Source organism: Ctenocephalides felis, unplaced genomic scaffold (genome assembly GCF_003426905.1).
Source record: "Ctenocephalides felis isolate EL2017-DRISC unplaced genomic scaffold, ASM342690v1 CF-g0.4_SCAFFOLD_01604, whole genome shotgun sequence".
Lineage (NCBI taxonomy): Eukaryota > Metazoa > Arthropoda > Insecta > Siphonaptera > Pulicidae > Ctenocephalides > Ctenocephalides felis.
Genome location: NW_020537758.1, coordinates 40,957,161 through 40,976,841, shown reverse-complemented (window position 1 = coordinate 40,976,841; position 19,681 = coordinate 40,957,161). Strand labels below are relative to the sequence as shown.

At 27.9% G+C, this 19,681-nt stretch overlaps 1 protein-coding gene and 1 pseudogene across 1 annotated transcript; one reads left to right on the top strand and one right to left on the bottom strand.

Annotated features, from left to right (window-relative positions):
- Positions 1-2,524: 2,524 nt before the first annotated feature.
- On the bottom strand, positions 2,525-10,365 carry LOC113373778. The gene is made up of 6 exons (XM_026614054.1): positions 9,933-10,365; positions 8,901-9,083; positions 7,110-7,233; positions 6,644-6,830; positions 5,545-5,762; positions 2,525-2,772 (listed from the first exon to the last, which is right to left on the bottom strand). Exons 2-6 carry the CDS (start codon positions 8,928-8,930, stop codon positions 2,525-2,527), a joined length of 807 nt encoding a protein of 268 aa, XP_026469839.1. The 5' UTR covers positions 8,931-9,083; positions 9,933-10,365.
- LOC113373777 lies at positions 9,460-11,915 on the top strand (annotated as a pseudogene).
- The last annotated feature ends 7,766 nt before the right edge of the window (positions 11,916-19,681 follow it).

The following is a 19,681-nucleotide window of genomic DNA, read 5'->3' as shown; positions in this document are numbered from 1 at the left end:
TAAAATAGCCTGTGTTTCACAGAGTATGTTTGTCCACTGAGGTGGACAGCCGTCCTCAAAGTGTTAATAAAATTTCTATATTATATCTGATAATTTGATGTTCATATGTCTAATGATTATTTTTTACCACTAAATATCTTTTTACTTTTCTGTTGGATCTCCGAAACCGCCGGAACTGCCTTCCCAAAAATTTAATCACTTTTTCACTTTGTCAATACAAATATGTTTTTGAATCATTCAAATCGAAGACTCCGTTCTCTCAAAAACTGAATAATCGTTTTTGCCTTTTTTTGCACCGTATCTCCGAAACGGCTGTATCTGCCTTAGTCAAAAACTAATCAACACGATTTTCCATTAATACAAATCGAATGAATTATACAAATCGGTTGATCCGTGTTCCCAAAATCGGCCACTAAATTTTGTATCCGCACATACACACATCAATTTTTTCTAGGGTACGCCAAAATATTCATTTTTGTTTTTTTGCGATTACTAACTATAACTCAAGCTTCAAGAAGTTGAGATTATATTAATAACTTCCTAAACGAGAAGTTTATGTTTTCGACAGATACTCCGACTTGGTTTTCTCGACGTTGATTTGATTTAGATTATTCTTTCCATTAATTTTTTCTTTCAAATCAATCAATATTTACTGCACCTTTTCTTATCTGTAAATAATACTTGATTCAATATCATACTAAACTAAGTATGTAACATAAATGTTATTGTCCCTATAAATTTGCATTGACATAATACTAATGTAATATATATAATACGAATAATTTTAATTTTATCAATTATTAATTAGTAATGGCACTTAGGATTTAAAAGAAAACCATTACTTACAAAGAGCATATAAATATTTTTCGACCCATTTATGATGTAAATATTGAATTATTAATAACAACTGCACTTATAATAACTATTATTAACACAAAAGAAAATATACTAATATATTTTTCAAAGAAAATCATCTAAAAACTAATTTCTTTGTATAAATAACACACCTTTTGTTTGAACAATAACAAAAATTACTTCACTCTTTTGAAATATTTCTGATTTTGAATAATAATAATAAAGTAAGAAAAAACGCATAAAATTGGAACTATTCTACTTGATTATTAAACATTTATTTAATTAATTAACTATTTTGAAACACATTTAAAAATAAACCTGTCACAACAGACATTTTTAATCTAAAAACAACTGTCAAGTTTGACGTTTAACAATTCTAACCTCAAAACAATATAATTTAAATTTAATGTTTAAAGTGATTAATTCATCTATTAAAAAGTGTTTTGGACTTGAATAAGTATTACAATGTAAGCAAAAAATATATTTAATTAGAATTATGCTAACAGTTTGTCAAAATATTTATGAATAAGCCTAAACCACTTTTAATATATAAAACATTATTGGGCACTTACTTAAAACATATTTTCACACTTTAACTTTAAATCTATTTAAATTTGTGATTTGTAAATTTATTATTATTATAAAGAAACTTGTCCAAGCAAGTCTCAGCACAGACTGAATAATTTATTTTAATAATTCTTACCCAAAAATTAAACATAGGTTATAAAATATATATTTATAGACTGGTAACATAGTTGTATAATAATAATAAACCAATAAATAATTTTCAATATTTGTGTGTATTCTATTTTTAAAAATATACATCTATATATAATATATATATATTATATATATTATATATAAATAAATTTAATTTAATTTAAAAAACCCTTCAGCATCATTAATAATGTTGTAATTATTCTTTATTATTTTCATCAATATTTTTATTACTGCACATATAAAATATATAAAATTTATACATATATAAAATATTTGCACTGTATACTACAATATAATAAAATTTTTCAAACACTTTTTTACAATCTCAATAAATAAATAAATAAATAAACATATATCTACTACCCAGTTCTTTTCCTCTTACCGCCAATTTTACCCATCTCTTCTTCAATTTTTTTATACAATCCAAATGGTGCTGTATATGAAACCTGTATAAATTTTTACTCATCTCTACAGGATCAATAAAATTATCATCCATGAATTGCAATTTATGCTTCGTAAACAAATGCATTTAAAAACCCTTCAGCATCATTAATAATGTTGTAAATTATTTCTTTATTATTTTCATCAATATTGGTTTATATTACTGCATCAACATTAAAAATATATAAAAAAATTTATACATATATAAAATATTTGCACTGTGTATACTACAATATAATAAAAATTTTCAAACACTTTTTTACAATCTCAATAAATAAATAAATAAATAAACATATATCTACTACCCAGTTCTTTTCCTCTTACCGCCAATTTTACCCATCTCTTCCTTCAATTTTTTATACAATCCAAATGGTGCTGTATATGAAACCTGTATAAATTTTTACTCATCTCTACAGGATCAATAAAATTATCATCCATGAATTGCAATTATGCTTCGTAAACAAATGCATTTTTTGAAAAGGCTTCAAAGCTGCAATTGCTAAAGCTGCTAAACTATCTGCAGCCTTTTTGTTGTTGGCTTTACCATCTTTTGACGATTAGAAAGAACTTCTTCAGGTTTACTTTTTAAAAGAATATCATTTGATAGTGATATGTAGGGATCGTTTGGACCAGGTTGTTGGTGGTTGAAGTATGATGTAAGGGAATCTAAATTAAGATCGCTCGAGCTGCTGATTTTTACCAGGACGTCTGGTACTTTGACATCTTCTTGCTTAACTGGTTCAGCAATTGAGTTTTCTCTTCAGCAATTTCATTTAACAAAACATCACTTTGTAACTCCTTCTGATCATCATTACAATGTATTGAAGTCTCAGACAGTCTTGGGAATACTTTTGGTCTTCTACATAACCGTCCATAAGTTTTCAATTTAAAACTTTCACCTTTGGTAGAACTTTTTAGACGAATCGGTTTAACCAATTTGATCAAATGTTACAAAGCTTGTGCAGTTGACCGATCTTCATAGTTAACAATGTGTACACCAACTTTTCTCCAACGTTTCTTTAACAGAATACATTGCTGATGGTATTATTGTTATTATGTTTTTATTCATATAACGCCTGAAACAAATAAAATCACATTGTTTATATATATATATATATATATATATATATATATATATATATATATATATATATTAGGGTGACCCATATATGTATTTGTTCTAAAAGTTGAAAATTGGTAAATGCAGTTGTGTAGAGAATTGTATGAGCTTTTTATCTTTATAAAACAAAGTTTGTGTGCTGTAACAAGTTTTTGCGCAATTCAAACAAATGTGAGAAAATGTATAACCATTTTCATTTATGATTGCAATTTTATTAAAGTTTGACGACTTTTTTCGTCATGTTTTTGTTCCAAAAGTTGAAAATCGTTATATACAGTTATGTAGAGAATTTTATAAACGTTTCATTCATATAAAATACAATTAATGTGTTTTAATAAGTTTTTGCACATTTTAAACAGATGCCACAAAATGTATAAAACATTTGTTTTGCTGAGTGTACGAATTCAAAGTTTGATGATTTTTTTCGTAATATTTTCATTCCAAAAGTTGAAAATCGTTATATGCACTTATATAGAGAATTTATATAAGCTTTTTATCTATATAATATAAAATTTATGTGTTTGACAAGTTTTTGCGCAATTCAAACAAATGTGAGAAAATGTATAACCATTTTCATTAATGTTTGCAATTTTATTAAACTTTTGACGACTTTTTCCGTCATGTTTTTGTTCCAAAAGTTGAAAATCGTTATATGCAGTTATGTAGAGAATTTATAAGCTTTTCATACATGTAAAATAAAATGTATGTGCTTGAACAAGTTTTTGCACAATTTAAATAAATGTCGAAAAATGTGCTCGCAAATCAATTCTTATCGATTAAGCTGAACCACCATTGTTGATATAATTCTGGAATGGATAATAAATTAATACACAAAAGTATTATTTAGTGATTGTAATATTTACTTATGTGTTCAATTTCTTTTTCGGAAAATTTCTCTCGGGGACCTCGTAAAATAAATATTTTTGCTGCTGATAAACTTCTCTCGTATATTCGTCCTTGTTACTGAGGAGATAAATTTCATATATTAATTCGAGTATATTAACAAATTTATAGAATGTGTTCTGCGACCAATCACAATGCTCGAAAATGACGTATGTTATTAGTTAATATTGTTCGTTCGTTTTTTTTTCGTTTCCTTCGCCCCTTTCGCGTAGGTTATAAATAGGAGTGCGCGAAGGAATTCGTGGCAGTCGTCGGCCGCGGCCGGCGCCAGCGTCACCTAGGGTGGCGCTGAAAGCCCCGGGGCGCCAGACCGGCAGCTCCCTTTGGAGCTGGAGTGGTCAGGGGAAACTGCGGGACTGCGGCGAAGTCGATTCAAATTGTATTTTTATGGTGTCGAAATTAGATTTTACTACCGTGTCCGGAGTCTCCGTGGCACGAAGTCTCCGAGGCACGGAGTCCCCGTGGCACGAAGTCCCCATGACCCGAAGTCTCCGTGACACGGAGTCCCCGTGGCACGGAGTCCCCGAGGCACGGAGTTTCCGTGGCACGGAGTCTTCGTGCCTCGGAGCCTCCGCGGCCGGGAGTCTCCGGCGGATGCCCCGGGGTTCCTGACCACTCCAGCTCCAAAGGGAGCTGCCGGTCTGGCGCCCCGGGGGCTTTCAGCGCCACCCGAGGTGACGGTATTTGCGCACTCCTATTTATAACCTACGCGAAAAGGGCGAAAGGAAACGAAAGGAAACGAAAACAAACGAAATTAATTAGCCAATTTTCGAGCATTGTTATTGGTCGCAGAACAGCATTCTACAAATTTGTTAATATACTCGCGAATTAATGTATGAAATTTATTTCCTCAGTAACAAGGACGAAATGAACGAGAGAAATTTAACAAGAGCAAAAATATTCATTTTAGGAGGTCCACGAGAGAAATTTTCCGAAAAAGATATTGAACATATAAAAGTAAGTATCACAATTACTAAATGAAGAGTACTTTTGTGTATTAATTTATTATATAATTCCAGAATGGTGGTTCAGCTTAATCGACAAGAATTGATTTGCAAGCACCTTTTTCGACATTTATTTAAATTGTGCAAAAACTTGTTCAAGCGCATACATTTTATTTTACATGTATGAAAAGCTTATAAAATTCTCTACATAACTGCATATAACGATTTTCAACTTTTGGAACAAAAACATGACGGAGAAAGTCGTCAAACTTTGAACTCGTATAACTCAAATGCTTGGAAAAACTTGTTACAGCACATAAATTTTGCTTTATATCATTAAAAAGCTTATAAAACTCTCTACATAACTGCATACAACGATTTTCAACTTTTGGAACAAAAACATGACGAAAGATTTTGTTAAAATTAATTTAGAAGCATTTGAGCCCTTGGGAGAAAAGAAATTCGAAATTGTCCATATTAAGGACCACCCTAATACATACATACATACATACATATATATATATATATATATATATATAATATTATTCATATTTCTATTACCTGTGACATCATCGATGTTCACACAAAATGCTTTATTGACAACTCTTAAAACAGCATCTCTAGAAGTTGTAAAATATGAATCAGCATTTTGGATTCTCAAAAAAGCATTTCTGGAACACCCAGTGTATACAGGGTATCCTCGACAGGCTATTTCAAATAGCAAATCTTCCATTCCAAAAGTATCCATGCTAATAACTATTTTCATGTTTGAATAATTCCTAAAATCAAAATTTTAATTACAAATTTGTTAGAAACATTTCAGTTTATATTTTCAATATATTTGGATATTTATTTTATCTTTGACTATTTCTTATACAATATATAAGAATAAATACTTGTAAAATACAAAATTGTAAATATTGAAAAGAATGTATGGATAAAATGAATAATTCAATATTTAAGCATTTCTTAATTAATTTATCATATTAAATCAATTAGTCAGTCAATTATTCGTTTTTTTTATACAGTTGAGACTTTTAAATAATTTGTTATTAACATTAGTATTAAATTACGAAGATATTTTTTATTTATGTATCAAATAGCGTTTTGAGGTACTTTTTTATACAATTTTAAACTACTTAAATTGTTACAAGTAATCATCAAACAAGTATATCAAAGTATATCAAATTTTAGTGTTTAATATCAATAGTATATATTTATATCAAACATGTTTTTCATAAATAAATAAAAAAATTATAATAAATTCAAATAAATATTTAAATCAATTCTCATTAATTTATTTTATCAATGTATTTAAGAATATCCCTTCATGTTTTAAAATAACGAATGGCCTTATGTTATTATAATGATATATTATAACACACTGTATAGTTGTAATTGTTTTTTTTAAATGTGATAAAAATATCTATTTATTTTCAAGTGTATATAAAAGTTTTTACTAAAATTTAGTAAATTTCATCTATTGTTTACTAATATAAATAAATTAAAGTGTCTAGAACAAAATTTTCAAGTTGTTTGATAAAATGTGGACAGACACAATTTCGCAGTTAAAAGCAGTTAAAAATTATACCAAATTTTAGTAGCTAATAAGATTGAAGACCACAATTCCAATTAATTTTCACTAAATTTTATTTTGTACCTGATGATACTTTCAATCTTATCAGCAGCATTTTGCACATTAAAATCAACAGGAACATCAATAATAGAACTGTCACAAATTAAAGTATCAATCTGTTCTTTCTCCCCTAAATCTTTGATGTATGAACTGTTTAAAATATTGGACGTTATGCACAATTTTCCAGTGTATAAATAATCATGATCACTACCTTCAAAAGAAATAAATAAATATATATATATATATATATATTTAATTTATATATATATATATATATATATATAAATTTATTATTATTATCACTTATATGTAAAATGATACATCACAGTTCCAGTCAAACTCTGAGTATCGATCGCTGTGACATAAAGCTTCTATATGTGAGTGGTCGTAGTAAATCCTTATTTATCTAACAAATAGTTAATATTTATAGTACATATTAATATTAATCAATATTAATTATTAATTAATTGTTATATATATTATGATTTACTTTGGTGAAACATGCAACTGCTCTTAAATTTGGTTCCGATGAAAATTGGATATGGCGTTGTACTGTTGATGGCCGAGCTAATGTCTGGTGATATTTTACTTAAGAAGTAAACTGTTTTGGGAGACTGGAAAAAAATAAATATGTATTATATAATATATATATATATATATATATATATATATATATATATATATAATTTTGTGATAAGAGTGGAACGAATATTAAATGTTAAATATGAACAAAACAACACTTTGATAATTACAGACGTTTTTCATTACTGAGTCAAGCATTGCAAAGATTAAGTATATTAGTAAAATTGTATCTTTAAATATTGTGAGATGTCGATTAAAATTTCGAATAAGACTAATTAAACTCTATTTGTAGTTCCATATCAATTCATATCATTCCATATCAATTTGACTGATACATACCGAAAAGCATATCATAGTATACAGGTATTATAAATATAAATAATTTTTTCGATGTTACTCTAAACATTAATATTGTTATTAATTCTCTACATGGTGACGTCTTTAAGACAAAATAAATTTCACATAAAATATTTAAATTTTTATAATTCTATTGTTTTCACGTAGTGTAAATTATAGTAAGCACAAAAATTGTAAATGAAATTGTTTACATTTTGGGATACTTTAGAAAAAATGTATGTATGAATGTGTTTGTGCGCTTACAAGGTTTTGTCGACGATTTGAGTCGTATCAGCCGATTTAAATTATTTATGAAATATTTGATACATATTGTCGGGAATCCTGATCATTTTTTAGCAAATACAGCTTCCAGGCTCGAATATGCGCAAAGTACATTTTTAATATTTTGTCATGTTTATACAATTAATACTTAAGTATTGAATATTTACCACTTGGTTATTCCTTAGGATATGTATTAAATTTAAAAAATACAAACAAGGATTTGTTGCTAGTAAAATCGGCAATTTACTATAGTACCGCGCTCACATGCACCTTGCAATATTATTCCTAATTCATACACAAGAATTCATGAAGTATTTGCAATTTATGAACAAAATATATTTGTTTATATTATTATAAACAAATTCTATTTTAAACATTTTAAAAATGCATAATATACAAATTTTGTCCTGAAAGTGAATCAAAAAAATAATTAAGTACTAAAATTTAAATCAAGGGCAAAGCAAAAACATTTGGTTTTATTTTTTTATAAAATACAAAGAATGAAATGATATTTTGTAAGTCAAAAAGTTAAAATATAATAAATATGTTAAAATATTTAGGTTAAATTTGGTACGTCGATAGTTTTGGTGTCTAAACATACTAAGTTAAAATACTAGAGGCATATTAAATCTGGTGTAATTACAAAAATTATATAAGGTTTGCGCAAACTGTTTTTAAAATTATTTATTTCCATATACGCATAAGTATATTTTATTGAGTATGCTTTAATAATTTTACAAATTTCTGAAAATATTTTTAAATATTTTACTTCGACTGATAACTTTCATGTTAATAACAATAATGTCTATAAAAAATTTATTTGATGCATGCAACATTATTTTATTAATATGTTACACGTATCACAAATTTCTTGTAGACTATATGTAATAATTATTGTTATTAACATAAAATTTAGAAGTTAATGTAAATTATGTAAAAATATATTTTGAAATTTGTAAAATTAATAAAACATCATTAATTTTATTTACTCGTGCATATATAATACATAAGTAACTTTAGAGAGTGTGCATACTGTAATTTTTATAATTAAGGTACTTCTCATAGTCCTTAAATATTTTACCTCGGTGAGGTTGGACACCATTGACATCATGCCAGGTTGGTCCTGGAATGAAATTGATGGCAACTTTGTTCACAATACTGCACTGCTTTTCTACAAATTCTTAATGTTATCTATTGCAGGGCTTCTTAAACTTTTTTGTATAGCGACCCCCCTCAAGCTTAGGAAATTTTAAACGACCCCCTCCTCCAAATAATAAAATATATTGGAAACGTTGACATAAAACTATATATATATATATATATATATATATATATTTAATACAAAAAATAAACTTTTGTAACAAATTCTTTATAAGAAAACATAAAACTATATCTACATATTCAATAGAAAAAATAAACTTTTGTAACATTTTTTTATGAAAACCTATTTCTAACATCAATCAATATTAATGTGATGAATGTGATTGTTTATTTTTACACAAATAATTAAATCTAGGCTCAATTTAAGTTAGTGCAGATCATAATAAATTTTCAACGTTTATTAAAGTTATTGGAAACGTATTTTGATTTTATTTAAGTTGATGTAGAAAAGGCTGATTCACATAAATATGTTGCACAAAATGGCAGTAATTTGTTTATTGCCATTTCCGACAGTAGGGAATATTCTGATTTGATTTCAATCCAAAATTCATGCACACGCACTTGAGAAAATCTGAGTCGCAAGGTAGTATCACTTGCTAATTCGGTAAATTCTTCTTGTGCTTTTAAGTTTAAAAAATTAAATTCTTCCATTTCAATTGAAAATGGATTGCAAATAGCATAGTTTGAGAAGCCATAAATTATCGTGAAAATAGTCGACCTAATTTTAAAATTTTGTTTATAATGATTGAAACCTTTGCGACCCCATTTTAGTAGTCTCGCGACCCCCCTGGGGGTCGCGACCCCCACTTTAAGAAGCCCTGATCTATTGGGTTTCAATGTTTCTTCGTCGGGATCACCAATATATACACCAGTGGCTATCCACACACAAAATTAATGTATTATAAATATATCAATTTATTTTTTCTTTATTATTACAAACTTAATTACGTACTTTGTTATTCTGGTACTGGTTCTTCAGTGCTTATCCCTTGTCCAACTAGTGGCAATATTGACAAAAGTTCTTCGGTGTTAAATCCGTCCTCCATGATAGGTATGATCTTGTCCCTCGACTTCCAGAAATAAAAGTGACGATTCTAGACTCCAAGTCAGGTTTTATATGCTCCAAAACAAAGGAGTGGGGATTATTTTTTGTTCAATATTTTGCCGTCGCGCTGAAATTTTTGGCGTCACTATATGCAGTGCGTTTAATGCGTCGAAAGTGTAAGATTGTTAGTATCAAATGTTACTCGCCTAGTGTCCAAAGATTTTAAAATACTTTAATTTAATTTTATTTTTTTTTTATTTTTTAGGACGATTTGGACGTCGACGACAATGATGTTGGAGCATAGAAACGTTTGGCCGAACAGAACCGAGTTGCCATCTCTGACACCGATATCAAGGAACAAGTTGATACTATCATGTTTTCGATAAATATATATGACGATAGAGTGTACCAACTTGCAGAAAATTAAAAATCAAATTTTTATAAAATATTGTTTTTAATTTTCAGGGACACGATACGCTGCAGGCAGCAGCTTCTTCTTGTCTTTGATGGGAATCCATCAACACATCCAGGTAAATATAAATAAATAAATAAATATATATATATATATATATATATATATATATAAAATTTTCTATTTAGGATCGTGTTATCCAAGAACTGGACGAAATATTTGGAGACAGTGACAGACCAGCAACATTCCAAGACACTTTAGAAATTAAATATTTGGAAAGATGTTTGATGGAGATTTTGAGGATGTACTTACCAGTACCCAACATTGCCAGACAGATTAAGAAAGACTTAAAATTAGGTAAAAGAGTAAAGTATTATAGGCTCACGAAAAGTGTAAAATGATACGTACAATGATTTTTACTTGAAAGATTATGTAAGAAAAAAACTCTCCTGACATAGACGTTTAAATAAAAATTCTGCGATTGCTAGATAGTGTTCTAAAATTTGCTCCTTTAGATTAGTCGTGAAAAGTTGTGTTTTTTTGTGTACCCACATGCTTAAGTTCAAAATACGATGTAACCGTCACTTAAGGTTTTTTCTAAACTGATAGACATTTTGGTTTTGAAATTTGTACCATCAGTTGAGTTGTGAAAAATGAAGTTTCCAGAGTACCCACAAGTCATGGTTCAAAACAGGTTTATTGGATATGACAACAAATTCTGGCATGAATGATGGCACGCATACTGTGTCGAAACGTGCACAATAAATAGCTATTTATTTATTCCCATTTATTTTGACTATTTGGTTGCAAATAAACATTTCAACAATATATATTCTTTTTTTATATTTTAGATTCTGGTCGGAACATACAAAATGCACAGGATGCCGGAACACTTCCCGAATCCGGACGTGTTCGATCCGGACAACTTTCTTCCGGAGCGAACTGTCAATAGGCACTATTACGCCTTCGTACTGTTCTCGGCTGACCAAGGAGTTGTGTAGGCGAGTACATATAACAGCTCTTGTAAATCGTTTGTGCAAAATAAATGAAACATTCGAAAAACTTGTCCAAAATTAAATTACCTTCAACATTGTCTAACACCACGACATACTACAACAAATCGGAATACTCTAAAACTTAGCCTAACCGTATATTTTCTTTTCTTCCAGGTCGCAAATACGCAATGTCGACGATCCTTCATAATTTCCTTCATAACTTCATAGTCTTCGTAATTAATCGAAAAGTACATCAGGCTTCAGGCCGACATCATCCTGAAACGAGCCGAAGGATTCAAGGTGCGCCTGACACCCCGGAAACCCGGAAGTTCCGTCAGGACATTGAAGGCGTAACCGGAACAAAAAGACAAGAATAGACATCGGAAGTGTGTATTGGACGATGAAGTTGATACAAGCATATAAATATATATACAATATGAAAAATTTGAAAAAATGTTATGCACGACGTTTCGAAAGTGCCATTATCAGACACAAACTTTTGTAAAAACAACTTTTTGTAATAAAACACTTGAAGTGAATTATGCACTTTATGCAAAAAAATCAAATAATGTAAATGTGTATATATGCTTTTTATTACTTTTATTTATTCAATCATGAATTTTTTGTTATTATTGCGGATTTAAATAATTTTATTATCATATACATTTTTGCATGTAAGTAATCAATGGCGAGAGGGATGTTAGAAATATTTTGTATATTTTATTTAATTAGTAATTATTATTTTTATATAATTTGTGTAATTATGATGAAATAAATTTATGTGCGTATTAAAATTTACAAATGTTGTTTTCTTAATTAACTTTATGATACAAACAATTCAGATAATAAAAATAGAAAAAAAAAAACTATGCTCCTGCTAATAGGTTGATACTAAAAACTGTGTTACCAGTCTATATAAATATATATTCTGTGCTCTATGTTTAATTTTTGTGGTAAATATTTTTGAAATATATCAACAGTCTGTGCTGTCAAGTACTTGGTTGAACAAGTGACTTCTTAGACAATATAATAACAATTATTCATATCATAAATTTAAATAGAATTTAAGTTGAAGTGTGTTTTTTGCGAAAATATGATTTAGGTAAGTACAAAATAATATTTGATATTTTAATTTTAAGGGACTGTGGTTCGTGTTTATGTATTTATAAATATTTTGGCAAACTGTTGGGCATAATTCGAAACAAATATTTGTTTCAACACATTATGATATTCATTCAAGTCCAAAACAATGATTAATACATGATGAATTTGTTACTTTAAACGTCAAAAGTGAATTAGATTGTTAAAGGTTAAACGCAAACGTCAAACGTCAAAATTGACAGTTGTTTTCGGGTTGAAAATGTCTGTTGTGACAGGTTTATTTCCAAATGTGTTTTCAAATGCTTGGTGAAAAAATCCGTGGATAGATATCTTTAAATTAATCAAGTAGAACAGGTCGCATTTAGTTTATTTTTTCTTACTTTTTCAAAACTGCTTAAAGTCAGAAATATTTCAAAAGAGTGTGTTTTTTATACAAGGAATTACGTTTTTGAATGTTTTCTTTGAAAACAAATATTTGTGTATTAATTGTCGTGTTAATAATATTTATTAAAAGTGCAGTTGTTATCAATATTTCAATATTTATGTCATAAAAGGGTCAAAATTCTTAAATGCTCTTTGTAAGTAATGTTTTTTCTTTTGAATCATATGTACCATTTTCAATTAAATAAGAAAATTGTTTTTTCTCTCATATACATCTCTCATCAGAAACTCCTGTCTGACTGAGATATGAAAATAATATATAAATAAAAAAAATTAATTAATTAATTTAATTGATAAAATAAAAATTATTTGTTTAAAAAATTTGCACAAAATTAAATTACCAACATTTTTTTTAATATTGGGATACTTTAAAATATCATTCAAAAGCAGAATAATGATTTTAGCGACCTAACAGTATAATTATGCTGTATCAAACAAATTTTATTCAATTGCAATCAATATGCGAGTTTGGAACATTTTTTTACATTTTGTCAAATATTTTGGAAATTTTATTCTGGACACTTTTATATGTTTATTTTAGTATAAACTAGATAATATTTGCTAGAATTTAATGTATATTGTTAAATTCACTTTTATATTAAAATTTTGAATAATTTGTAGTTGAAGCGCAGATTTGAGTTTGATAATTGGCTATATGTGAATTTTGGATGTTTTTTTACATTTTGTGAAATAATTTTAAAACTATGTTCAGAACATGTTTATTTGTTAATACTAGTATAAACTATATGAAATTTACTAACACATAGTATAAATTGTGTTATATACTTGCATATCAAAATTTTGAACAATTTTCGTTGAAACGCAAATTTAAACGTAATATGCAGATTTGGGACTTTCTTTTACTTTTCTTCAAATAACTTTTAATTTTCTTTTCGGAGATTTGTTTGCACTTTAATTTGTTTACATTAGTAAAAACTATATCAAATTCACTAGAATCTAGTACAAACTAGTACATAGAGTTGGATACTAAAATTTCGTGTAATTTTTACCAAACAACTTGAAAATTTTGTTCTAGGCATTTTAATTTATTTATATTGGTAAAAAATAGATAAAATTTAGATTTATAAATCATAAACCATATTAAAAGCAAAGACTGCTATTCATGCTTTTGTTATAAGTACAGTGATGATATCAAATTATTCGATTATAATAAATGATTTATTTGAAGTTGAATCGATGAATACTATCCATGGATTGTTTTAAGAGCTTTTTTTTAAACTTTGGAAATGATATCAAGTTATTCGATTAACATAAATGATGTAACTATTCGGCTGTACTTACCCACAAATTATTCGAATGTTTTTATTTTTTCACTAAGTTTTTGTGGTTTTATTTTCAAATAAAATATTCAAAGCTTACTTATTGTTACTAGTCTGGTATTAAGTAACAAATAATCTTATTTTAAATGTATATCTTTAGAATAAATATTTATTCTTTTCACAGGTACTTATGCACTTATAGGAACAGGAACCATAAAATCTGGGTCTCCCCTATACTAAAAGAAATTTATGATCAAGAACTTATTGGACAAAATTTTTGGATGATTTTTTATTAAGCCAAGGACGAAATTATCCTGTTTGATGAACTTTCAGGGCGTGTACTGGAAAACAACAAAAATTTTAGTTGCAACATCGGAATTTTAGCAAAAAAATAGATTTGTTTTCGCTATTTTGGATTTTTTTTGACTGATTCCAAAAGATTTTCGGACGCTGATTTTAAAAATGCTATCTATTTTCAGATAAACCCACATACACCCCGCAAAAATCAAAATCTTTGGTTGCAAAATCGATTTTTTTTTTAAAAAAATCGTCTTTTTTCCGCGATTTTCAAAATGTGATGATTGGAAAATGATTGGTTTTGATTGATTTTGGGATGCTGATTTCGAAAATATTATCCGTTTTTGGATAAATCTACATACACCCCCCGAAAATCGAAATCTTTGGTTGCAAAATCAAAATTTTACTAATGAAATGAAAACTTTTTTTCGCGATTTTCAAAATGTTTTGACCGATTCTGATAGTTTTCGAGGCGCTGATACCGAATATGAAATAAGTTTTTCGAAAAAAAAATTCTTCTGCCCTTGGTACCAAATTGAAGTTTGAAAAATTGCCAACTTTGAAGCTGATTTTAACTATGAAGACGATGATAAATTTGTATTTTTTTTGGTTTGGTATAAAGATTGTACTTTAGTCTACACAAAGCATTAATTAAAATTATTAATTTCATTCATTAAGTGCCTTAAAATTGCATTTGAAAGTCACGATTTTGGCCAATTTTGGCTGCTCCTGATAGACTGTCTTTTTATCGGAAAAATAATAAGATTTTTAAATTACACCAAAGTAGGTTTGGTTTACTGCTAACCAGGCGTAAATGTGAATTTATTAAAAATTATCCTCCACTTTTTCTTATCTATATATATATATATATATATATATATATATATATATACGCGTATATATATATATGCGTGCATATATATATATATATATATATATATATATATATATGCGTATATATATTTATTTATTTATATATATATATATATATATATATATATATATATATATTATGTAGAATTTTGTAATACTGACACTCAATAAATTTAATTCTATCTATATGTCTTATTTATTTACACAGTTTGAAAAATTATTGGTTCCAAATATTTTTTTCAGTCAAATGGGGTTTGAACTGGCGAACTTCGAATTGATATTCTGGCCCAAACCGTATCTTTACGACCTCGGCCATTCGCACATTTGGCATACCACATTTTTAGGAAACTTATATCTTTCAGTTTGAAAATAACACTTTATATTTTTACAAAAGACTACAGTTTTGTGTAACCAATTGGCCGAGATCGTTAAGTTGTCACTACGGTTGCTCATTGTTTCTCGGTTCAAATCCCCAAGATGGTTGAAAAATCGAATGTATAGTTTTTCATGATTATCAAATATTAGTTCAAAATATTAAATTCAGGTGTCGCATTTCGACCTTGACACTTAGTATATTTCTGAAAAACAAAAAACTCAAGTTTCGCACTTGACTGTAAGAGAGATACATAAAGAGAAAAAAAAAAAACAGAAAAAAAAGGTAGAGGAAGAACTGGGGAAAGAGAGGGGTAGAGGCAGATGATGAATAAGAGAGATGTGTATGATACATATTCTTTATTAAAATTCAATATTAATACAATATAGGAATAAAAATAACTTTTATCATCAATAACTTAAATAGCCGAGTGGTTTAAGGGACCGCATACTCGGTGAAATCACTCTGGAGGCACAAGGTGAGATGGATCGAATCCGGCTGAAGGCGACGACGAGCAACTCTGAAGCAGAAAAAATGGAGCGGTGCTGGTGGCTGGCTGTTGGCGAGCGCAAAGGGTCCTGAAACGAACACACGAAGTGATGGTCAACCTGAGGTCCGTGATGCGAGAGGTTACACGCAGAGGGACACATTGCGGAAGATGCATGCCGAACCCAAAAATCTACCCCAAAAACCACAATATGCGAAAAAAACACCAAAAAAGAAAAAAAAATGTGAAAAAAAGCGGAAAAAAAGGAAAAAAAAAGGAGGAAGAGGGGAGGAGGAGGAGGAAGGAGGGGGTGGAGAGCCTTAAAAAAACCCCCCTAAGTCCCAGGTCAATTTTTCTCTTTTCTGTTCAGCGTTGAAACTTTTTTATGTTTTTTAGTGTTCCCTCACACCAATTCCCAAAACCAACACTCGAATGAAATGAAGTCCACGTTGAAATTTTCACAACGAGAAAAAATTACTGGGACTTAGTTAAATTTTTTAACTTTGTCCCAATAAAATTTTCTCGTTGTGAAATATTCAATGTGAGCCTCATTCATTCGAATGTTGGCTTTGGGATAATACAGCATGCATAAATAACTCGTCTGTCTTAATTGAAAAGGTTTCAGAAAATTTGGACTTAGAAAAAAAAAATATCTGAAAGGACTTAGAAATAAAAAATTATTCGAAAGAATTATAATCAGAAAATTTGGACTTAGAAATAAAAAATATCTGAAATGACTTAGAAAAAAAAAATTATTCGAAAGAATTATAATCAGAAAATTTCGACTTAAAAAAAAAAAATTATTTGAGAGAATTATTTAATTAATCGATGAAATGAAATGATATTAATCGAATCAAAATTGTTTATACGACTTGATAAAACATGTGAAACCTTTACAATTAATCGAGACAAAAACAAATTTAGTTGACTTGAATAATATACAAATTATTTGAAAAAGCCATAAAAGAAATTCAATAAAACTTGTAAAATGAAATAATGAAAAATGTTCGAAAACTTGAACATTAAAAACTTCAAAACTGTATAAAGCTGATTGTTATCCTTTAGAAATCAAGTTAAATAATTTTTACAACTTGAATCGAATAATAAACTTGTAATCAAACTTAAATTTTGCCTAATCATTCAAGTCAACTCTTTGAAACTTTGATTGTATGTCTTGATCAAAATTGTTTTTAGCAACAAAAGAATAAAAATCTATCATTTAGCTATGAAGCGATATAATTGAATAAATTTAAAAGAAAACTACAGTAAAAGACTTTTAAAGCTGCATATAATTATTAATTTGGTAAGTCGTATTAAATATTTGAAAGAATTTGATCAAAACCAACAATCGTGTTATCCATAAATAAGAATGTTCATGCAGTCAATATCGCTTGGGGAAAACACATGATTCTTGACACTGGAAATGTCAAATACAAATACAAATATTTTTTCTGTATAATAATGAACAAGAGGGGTAATAAAAAAGAGATTTTTGTAACAAAGTAAATTTGCAACTTTTAATTTGTAACAAAATACCAATTTAGGAGTTACCTGAGGTAAGGTGCTAGGGCCCCTTCAACAAATAAGTAATCAAAGCATACAAAAAGCTGTATTGGTTAACTAATCATTTAGCAACAAAAATTTAATATATAAGAATTCTGAATTCCACACAAAATAGTTTTATTTATAAAATAAAAGAATTTCTGAACCTATTTCTGATTTCTGAGAAGTACAAACTTTTTTCTTTTATATTGATTTAAAACATTCATAAAAGGCACTTGTATAAATAAATAAAAAAAACTGAATCAACATGTTTTCCCCATAGCAAATTAAATAAGAACAACGTCTTTTACACATATGTCTGCCAAATTATTTTAAAATCTTTTATTAGCATAATAGTTGTTGATGACTTAAGAAAAAACAAATTGTATTCTATGTATTAAAAATTAATAAAGTGCACCTTATTAAAAAAATTATATTGACTCAATTATTATAATAAAAACAATATTTTCAGCAGATATATGTATACAACTATATTAATAATGCACGAGCCAGAAAATATTCCACTAAAATGTATACAGGCTGCTTTATAAATAATATCGGATAACAAATGGACAAGTTCTCTAAGTACCTTTCAATTAATTTCATTCAATATGAAAAACAAGCATAAAATATATTATTATTGAAAAAAATTATTATTACGAGCAGAAAAAGTAGCATGTAATACAATCTGCGTCAGTAATTGTAAACGCCTACTAATTTATTTCTATTGAAATTATAGTTTCACTAAAGATGATAAACAATATTGTGTTGAAGTAAAGATTTTCCAAATTATTTGACTGCTTTAAATTCAAAATTAAGAAAAACTTAATGCATATATATATATATATATATATATATATATAAAAGTTAAATATTGAATATTTAAAATATTATAAGTGTATAAGATGTAATATGATAAATGCCTGTATATATCAGAAATATATTCTTTGACTCGCTTTGTATAAAACATGCTTTGCACTTACATCGTTAGATATCCTCTACAGCAGCTCCCAGGGCACATAGTCATTACTCGAACCACCTCTGGAGCAACTGCCAGAAATCTCAAGTACTCGATACAAACTCACTACTTTAAAACCACTACATAACTTTGTCTTTTACATGACATATTGCAATTGTCCGAGTAAAGTCTTTACATAATACACAACACACGATTTATGTTAGAAACTTTCGTGAATTTAGAAATCGATAATAACAGATATGAGTTGGAAGTGATAAAGTATAACCTACAAAAGCACATTTATAAATGATACATTTTATAATTGCATATATATATAAATAAAGGATACATTGACGCTGTAAATAAAATGTTTAATTATAAAATTGATTCAAAATATTATATCCTTATCAAACTATTCAAGGTTAACCTAGGCACTTTCTAGCACATATATAAATGATACATTTTATAATTGCATATATATAAATAAAGGATACATTGGCGCTGTAAATCTATTGTTTAATTATAAAACTGATTCAAAATGGAGATACTTATAAAGCTATTTCAAGGCACTTCCACACATATCCATTTTTTCGGCTTTTAATTAACGTTTCACGATAAATTTATTATATCAAAATCATCTACTAAATTAATTACAGGTTTTGATGCATAAATTAATTAAAACTAATCAAGGATTTAATTAAAAACCCCTGATTAATTAACCCGACCGCATGTTAATTCACGAAAATCTATTTGACAACTGACGCAAATGAAGTTAACAACATGTGTCAAAATATTTGTCGGAATTGTATAATTTAGAGCGCGAAATTCAAACTTTAAATTTAAACTTTGTAAAATTCACTTATATTTATTATTTGCAATCATTTAATTCTGTTGAAA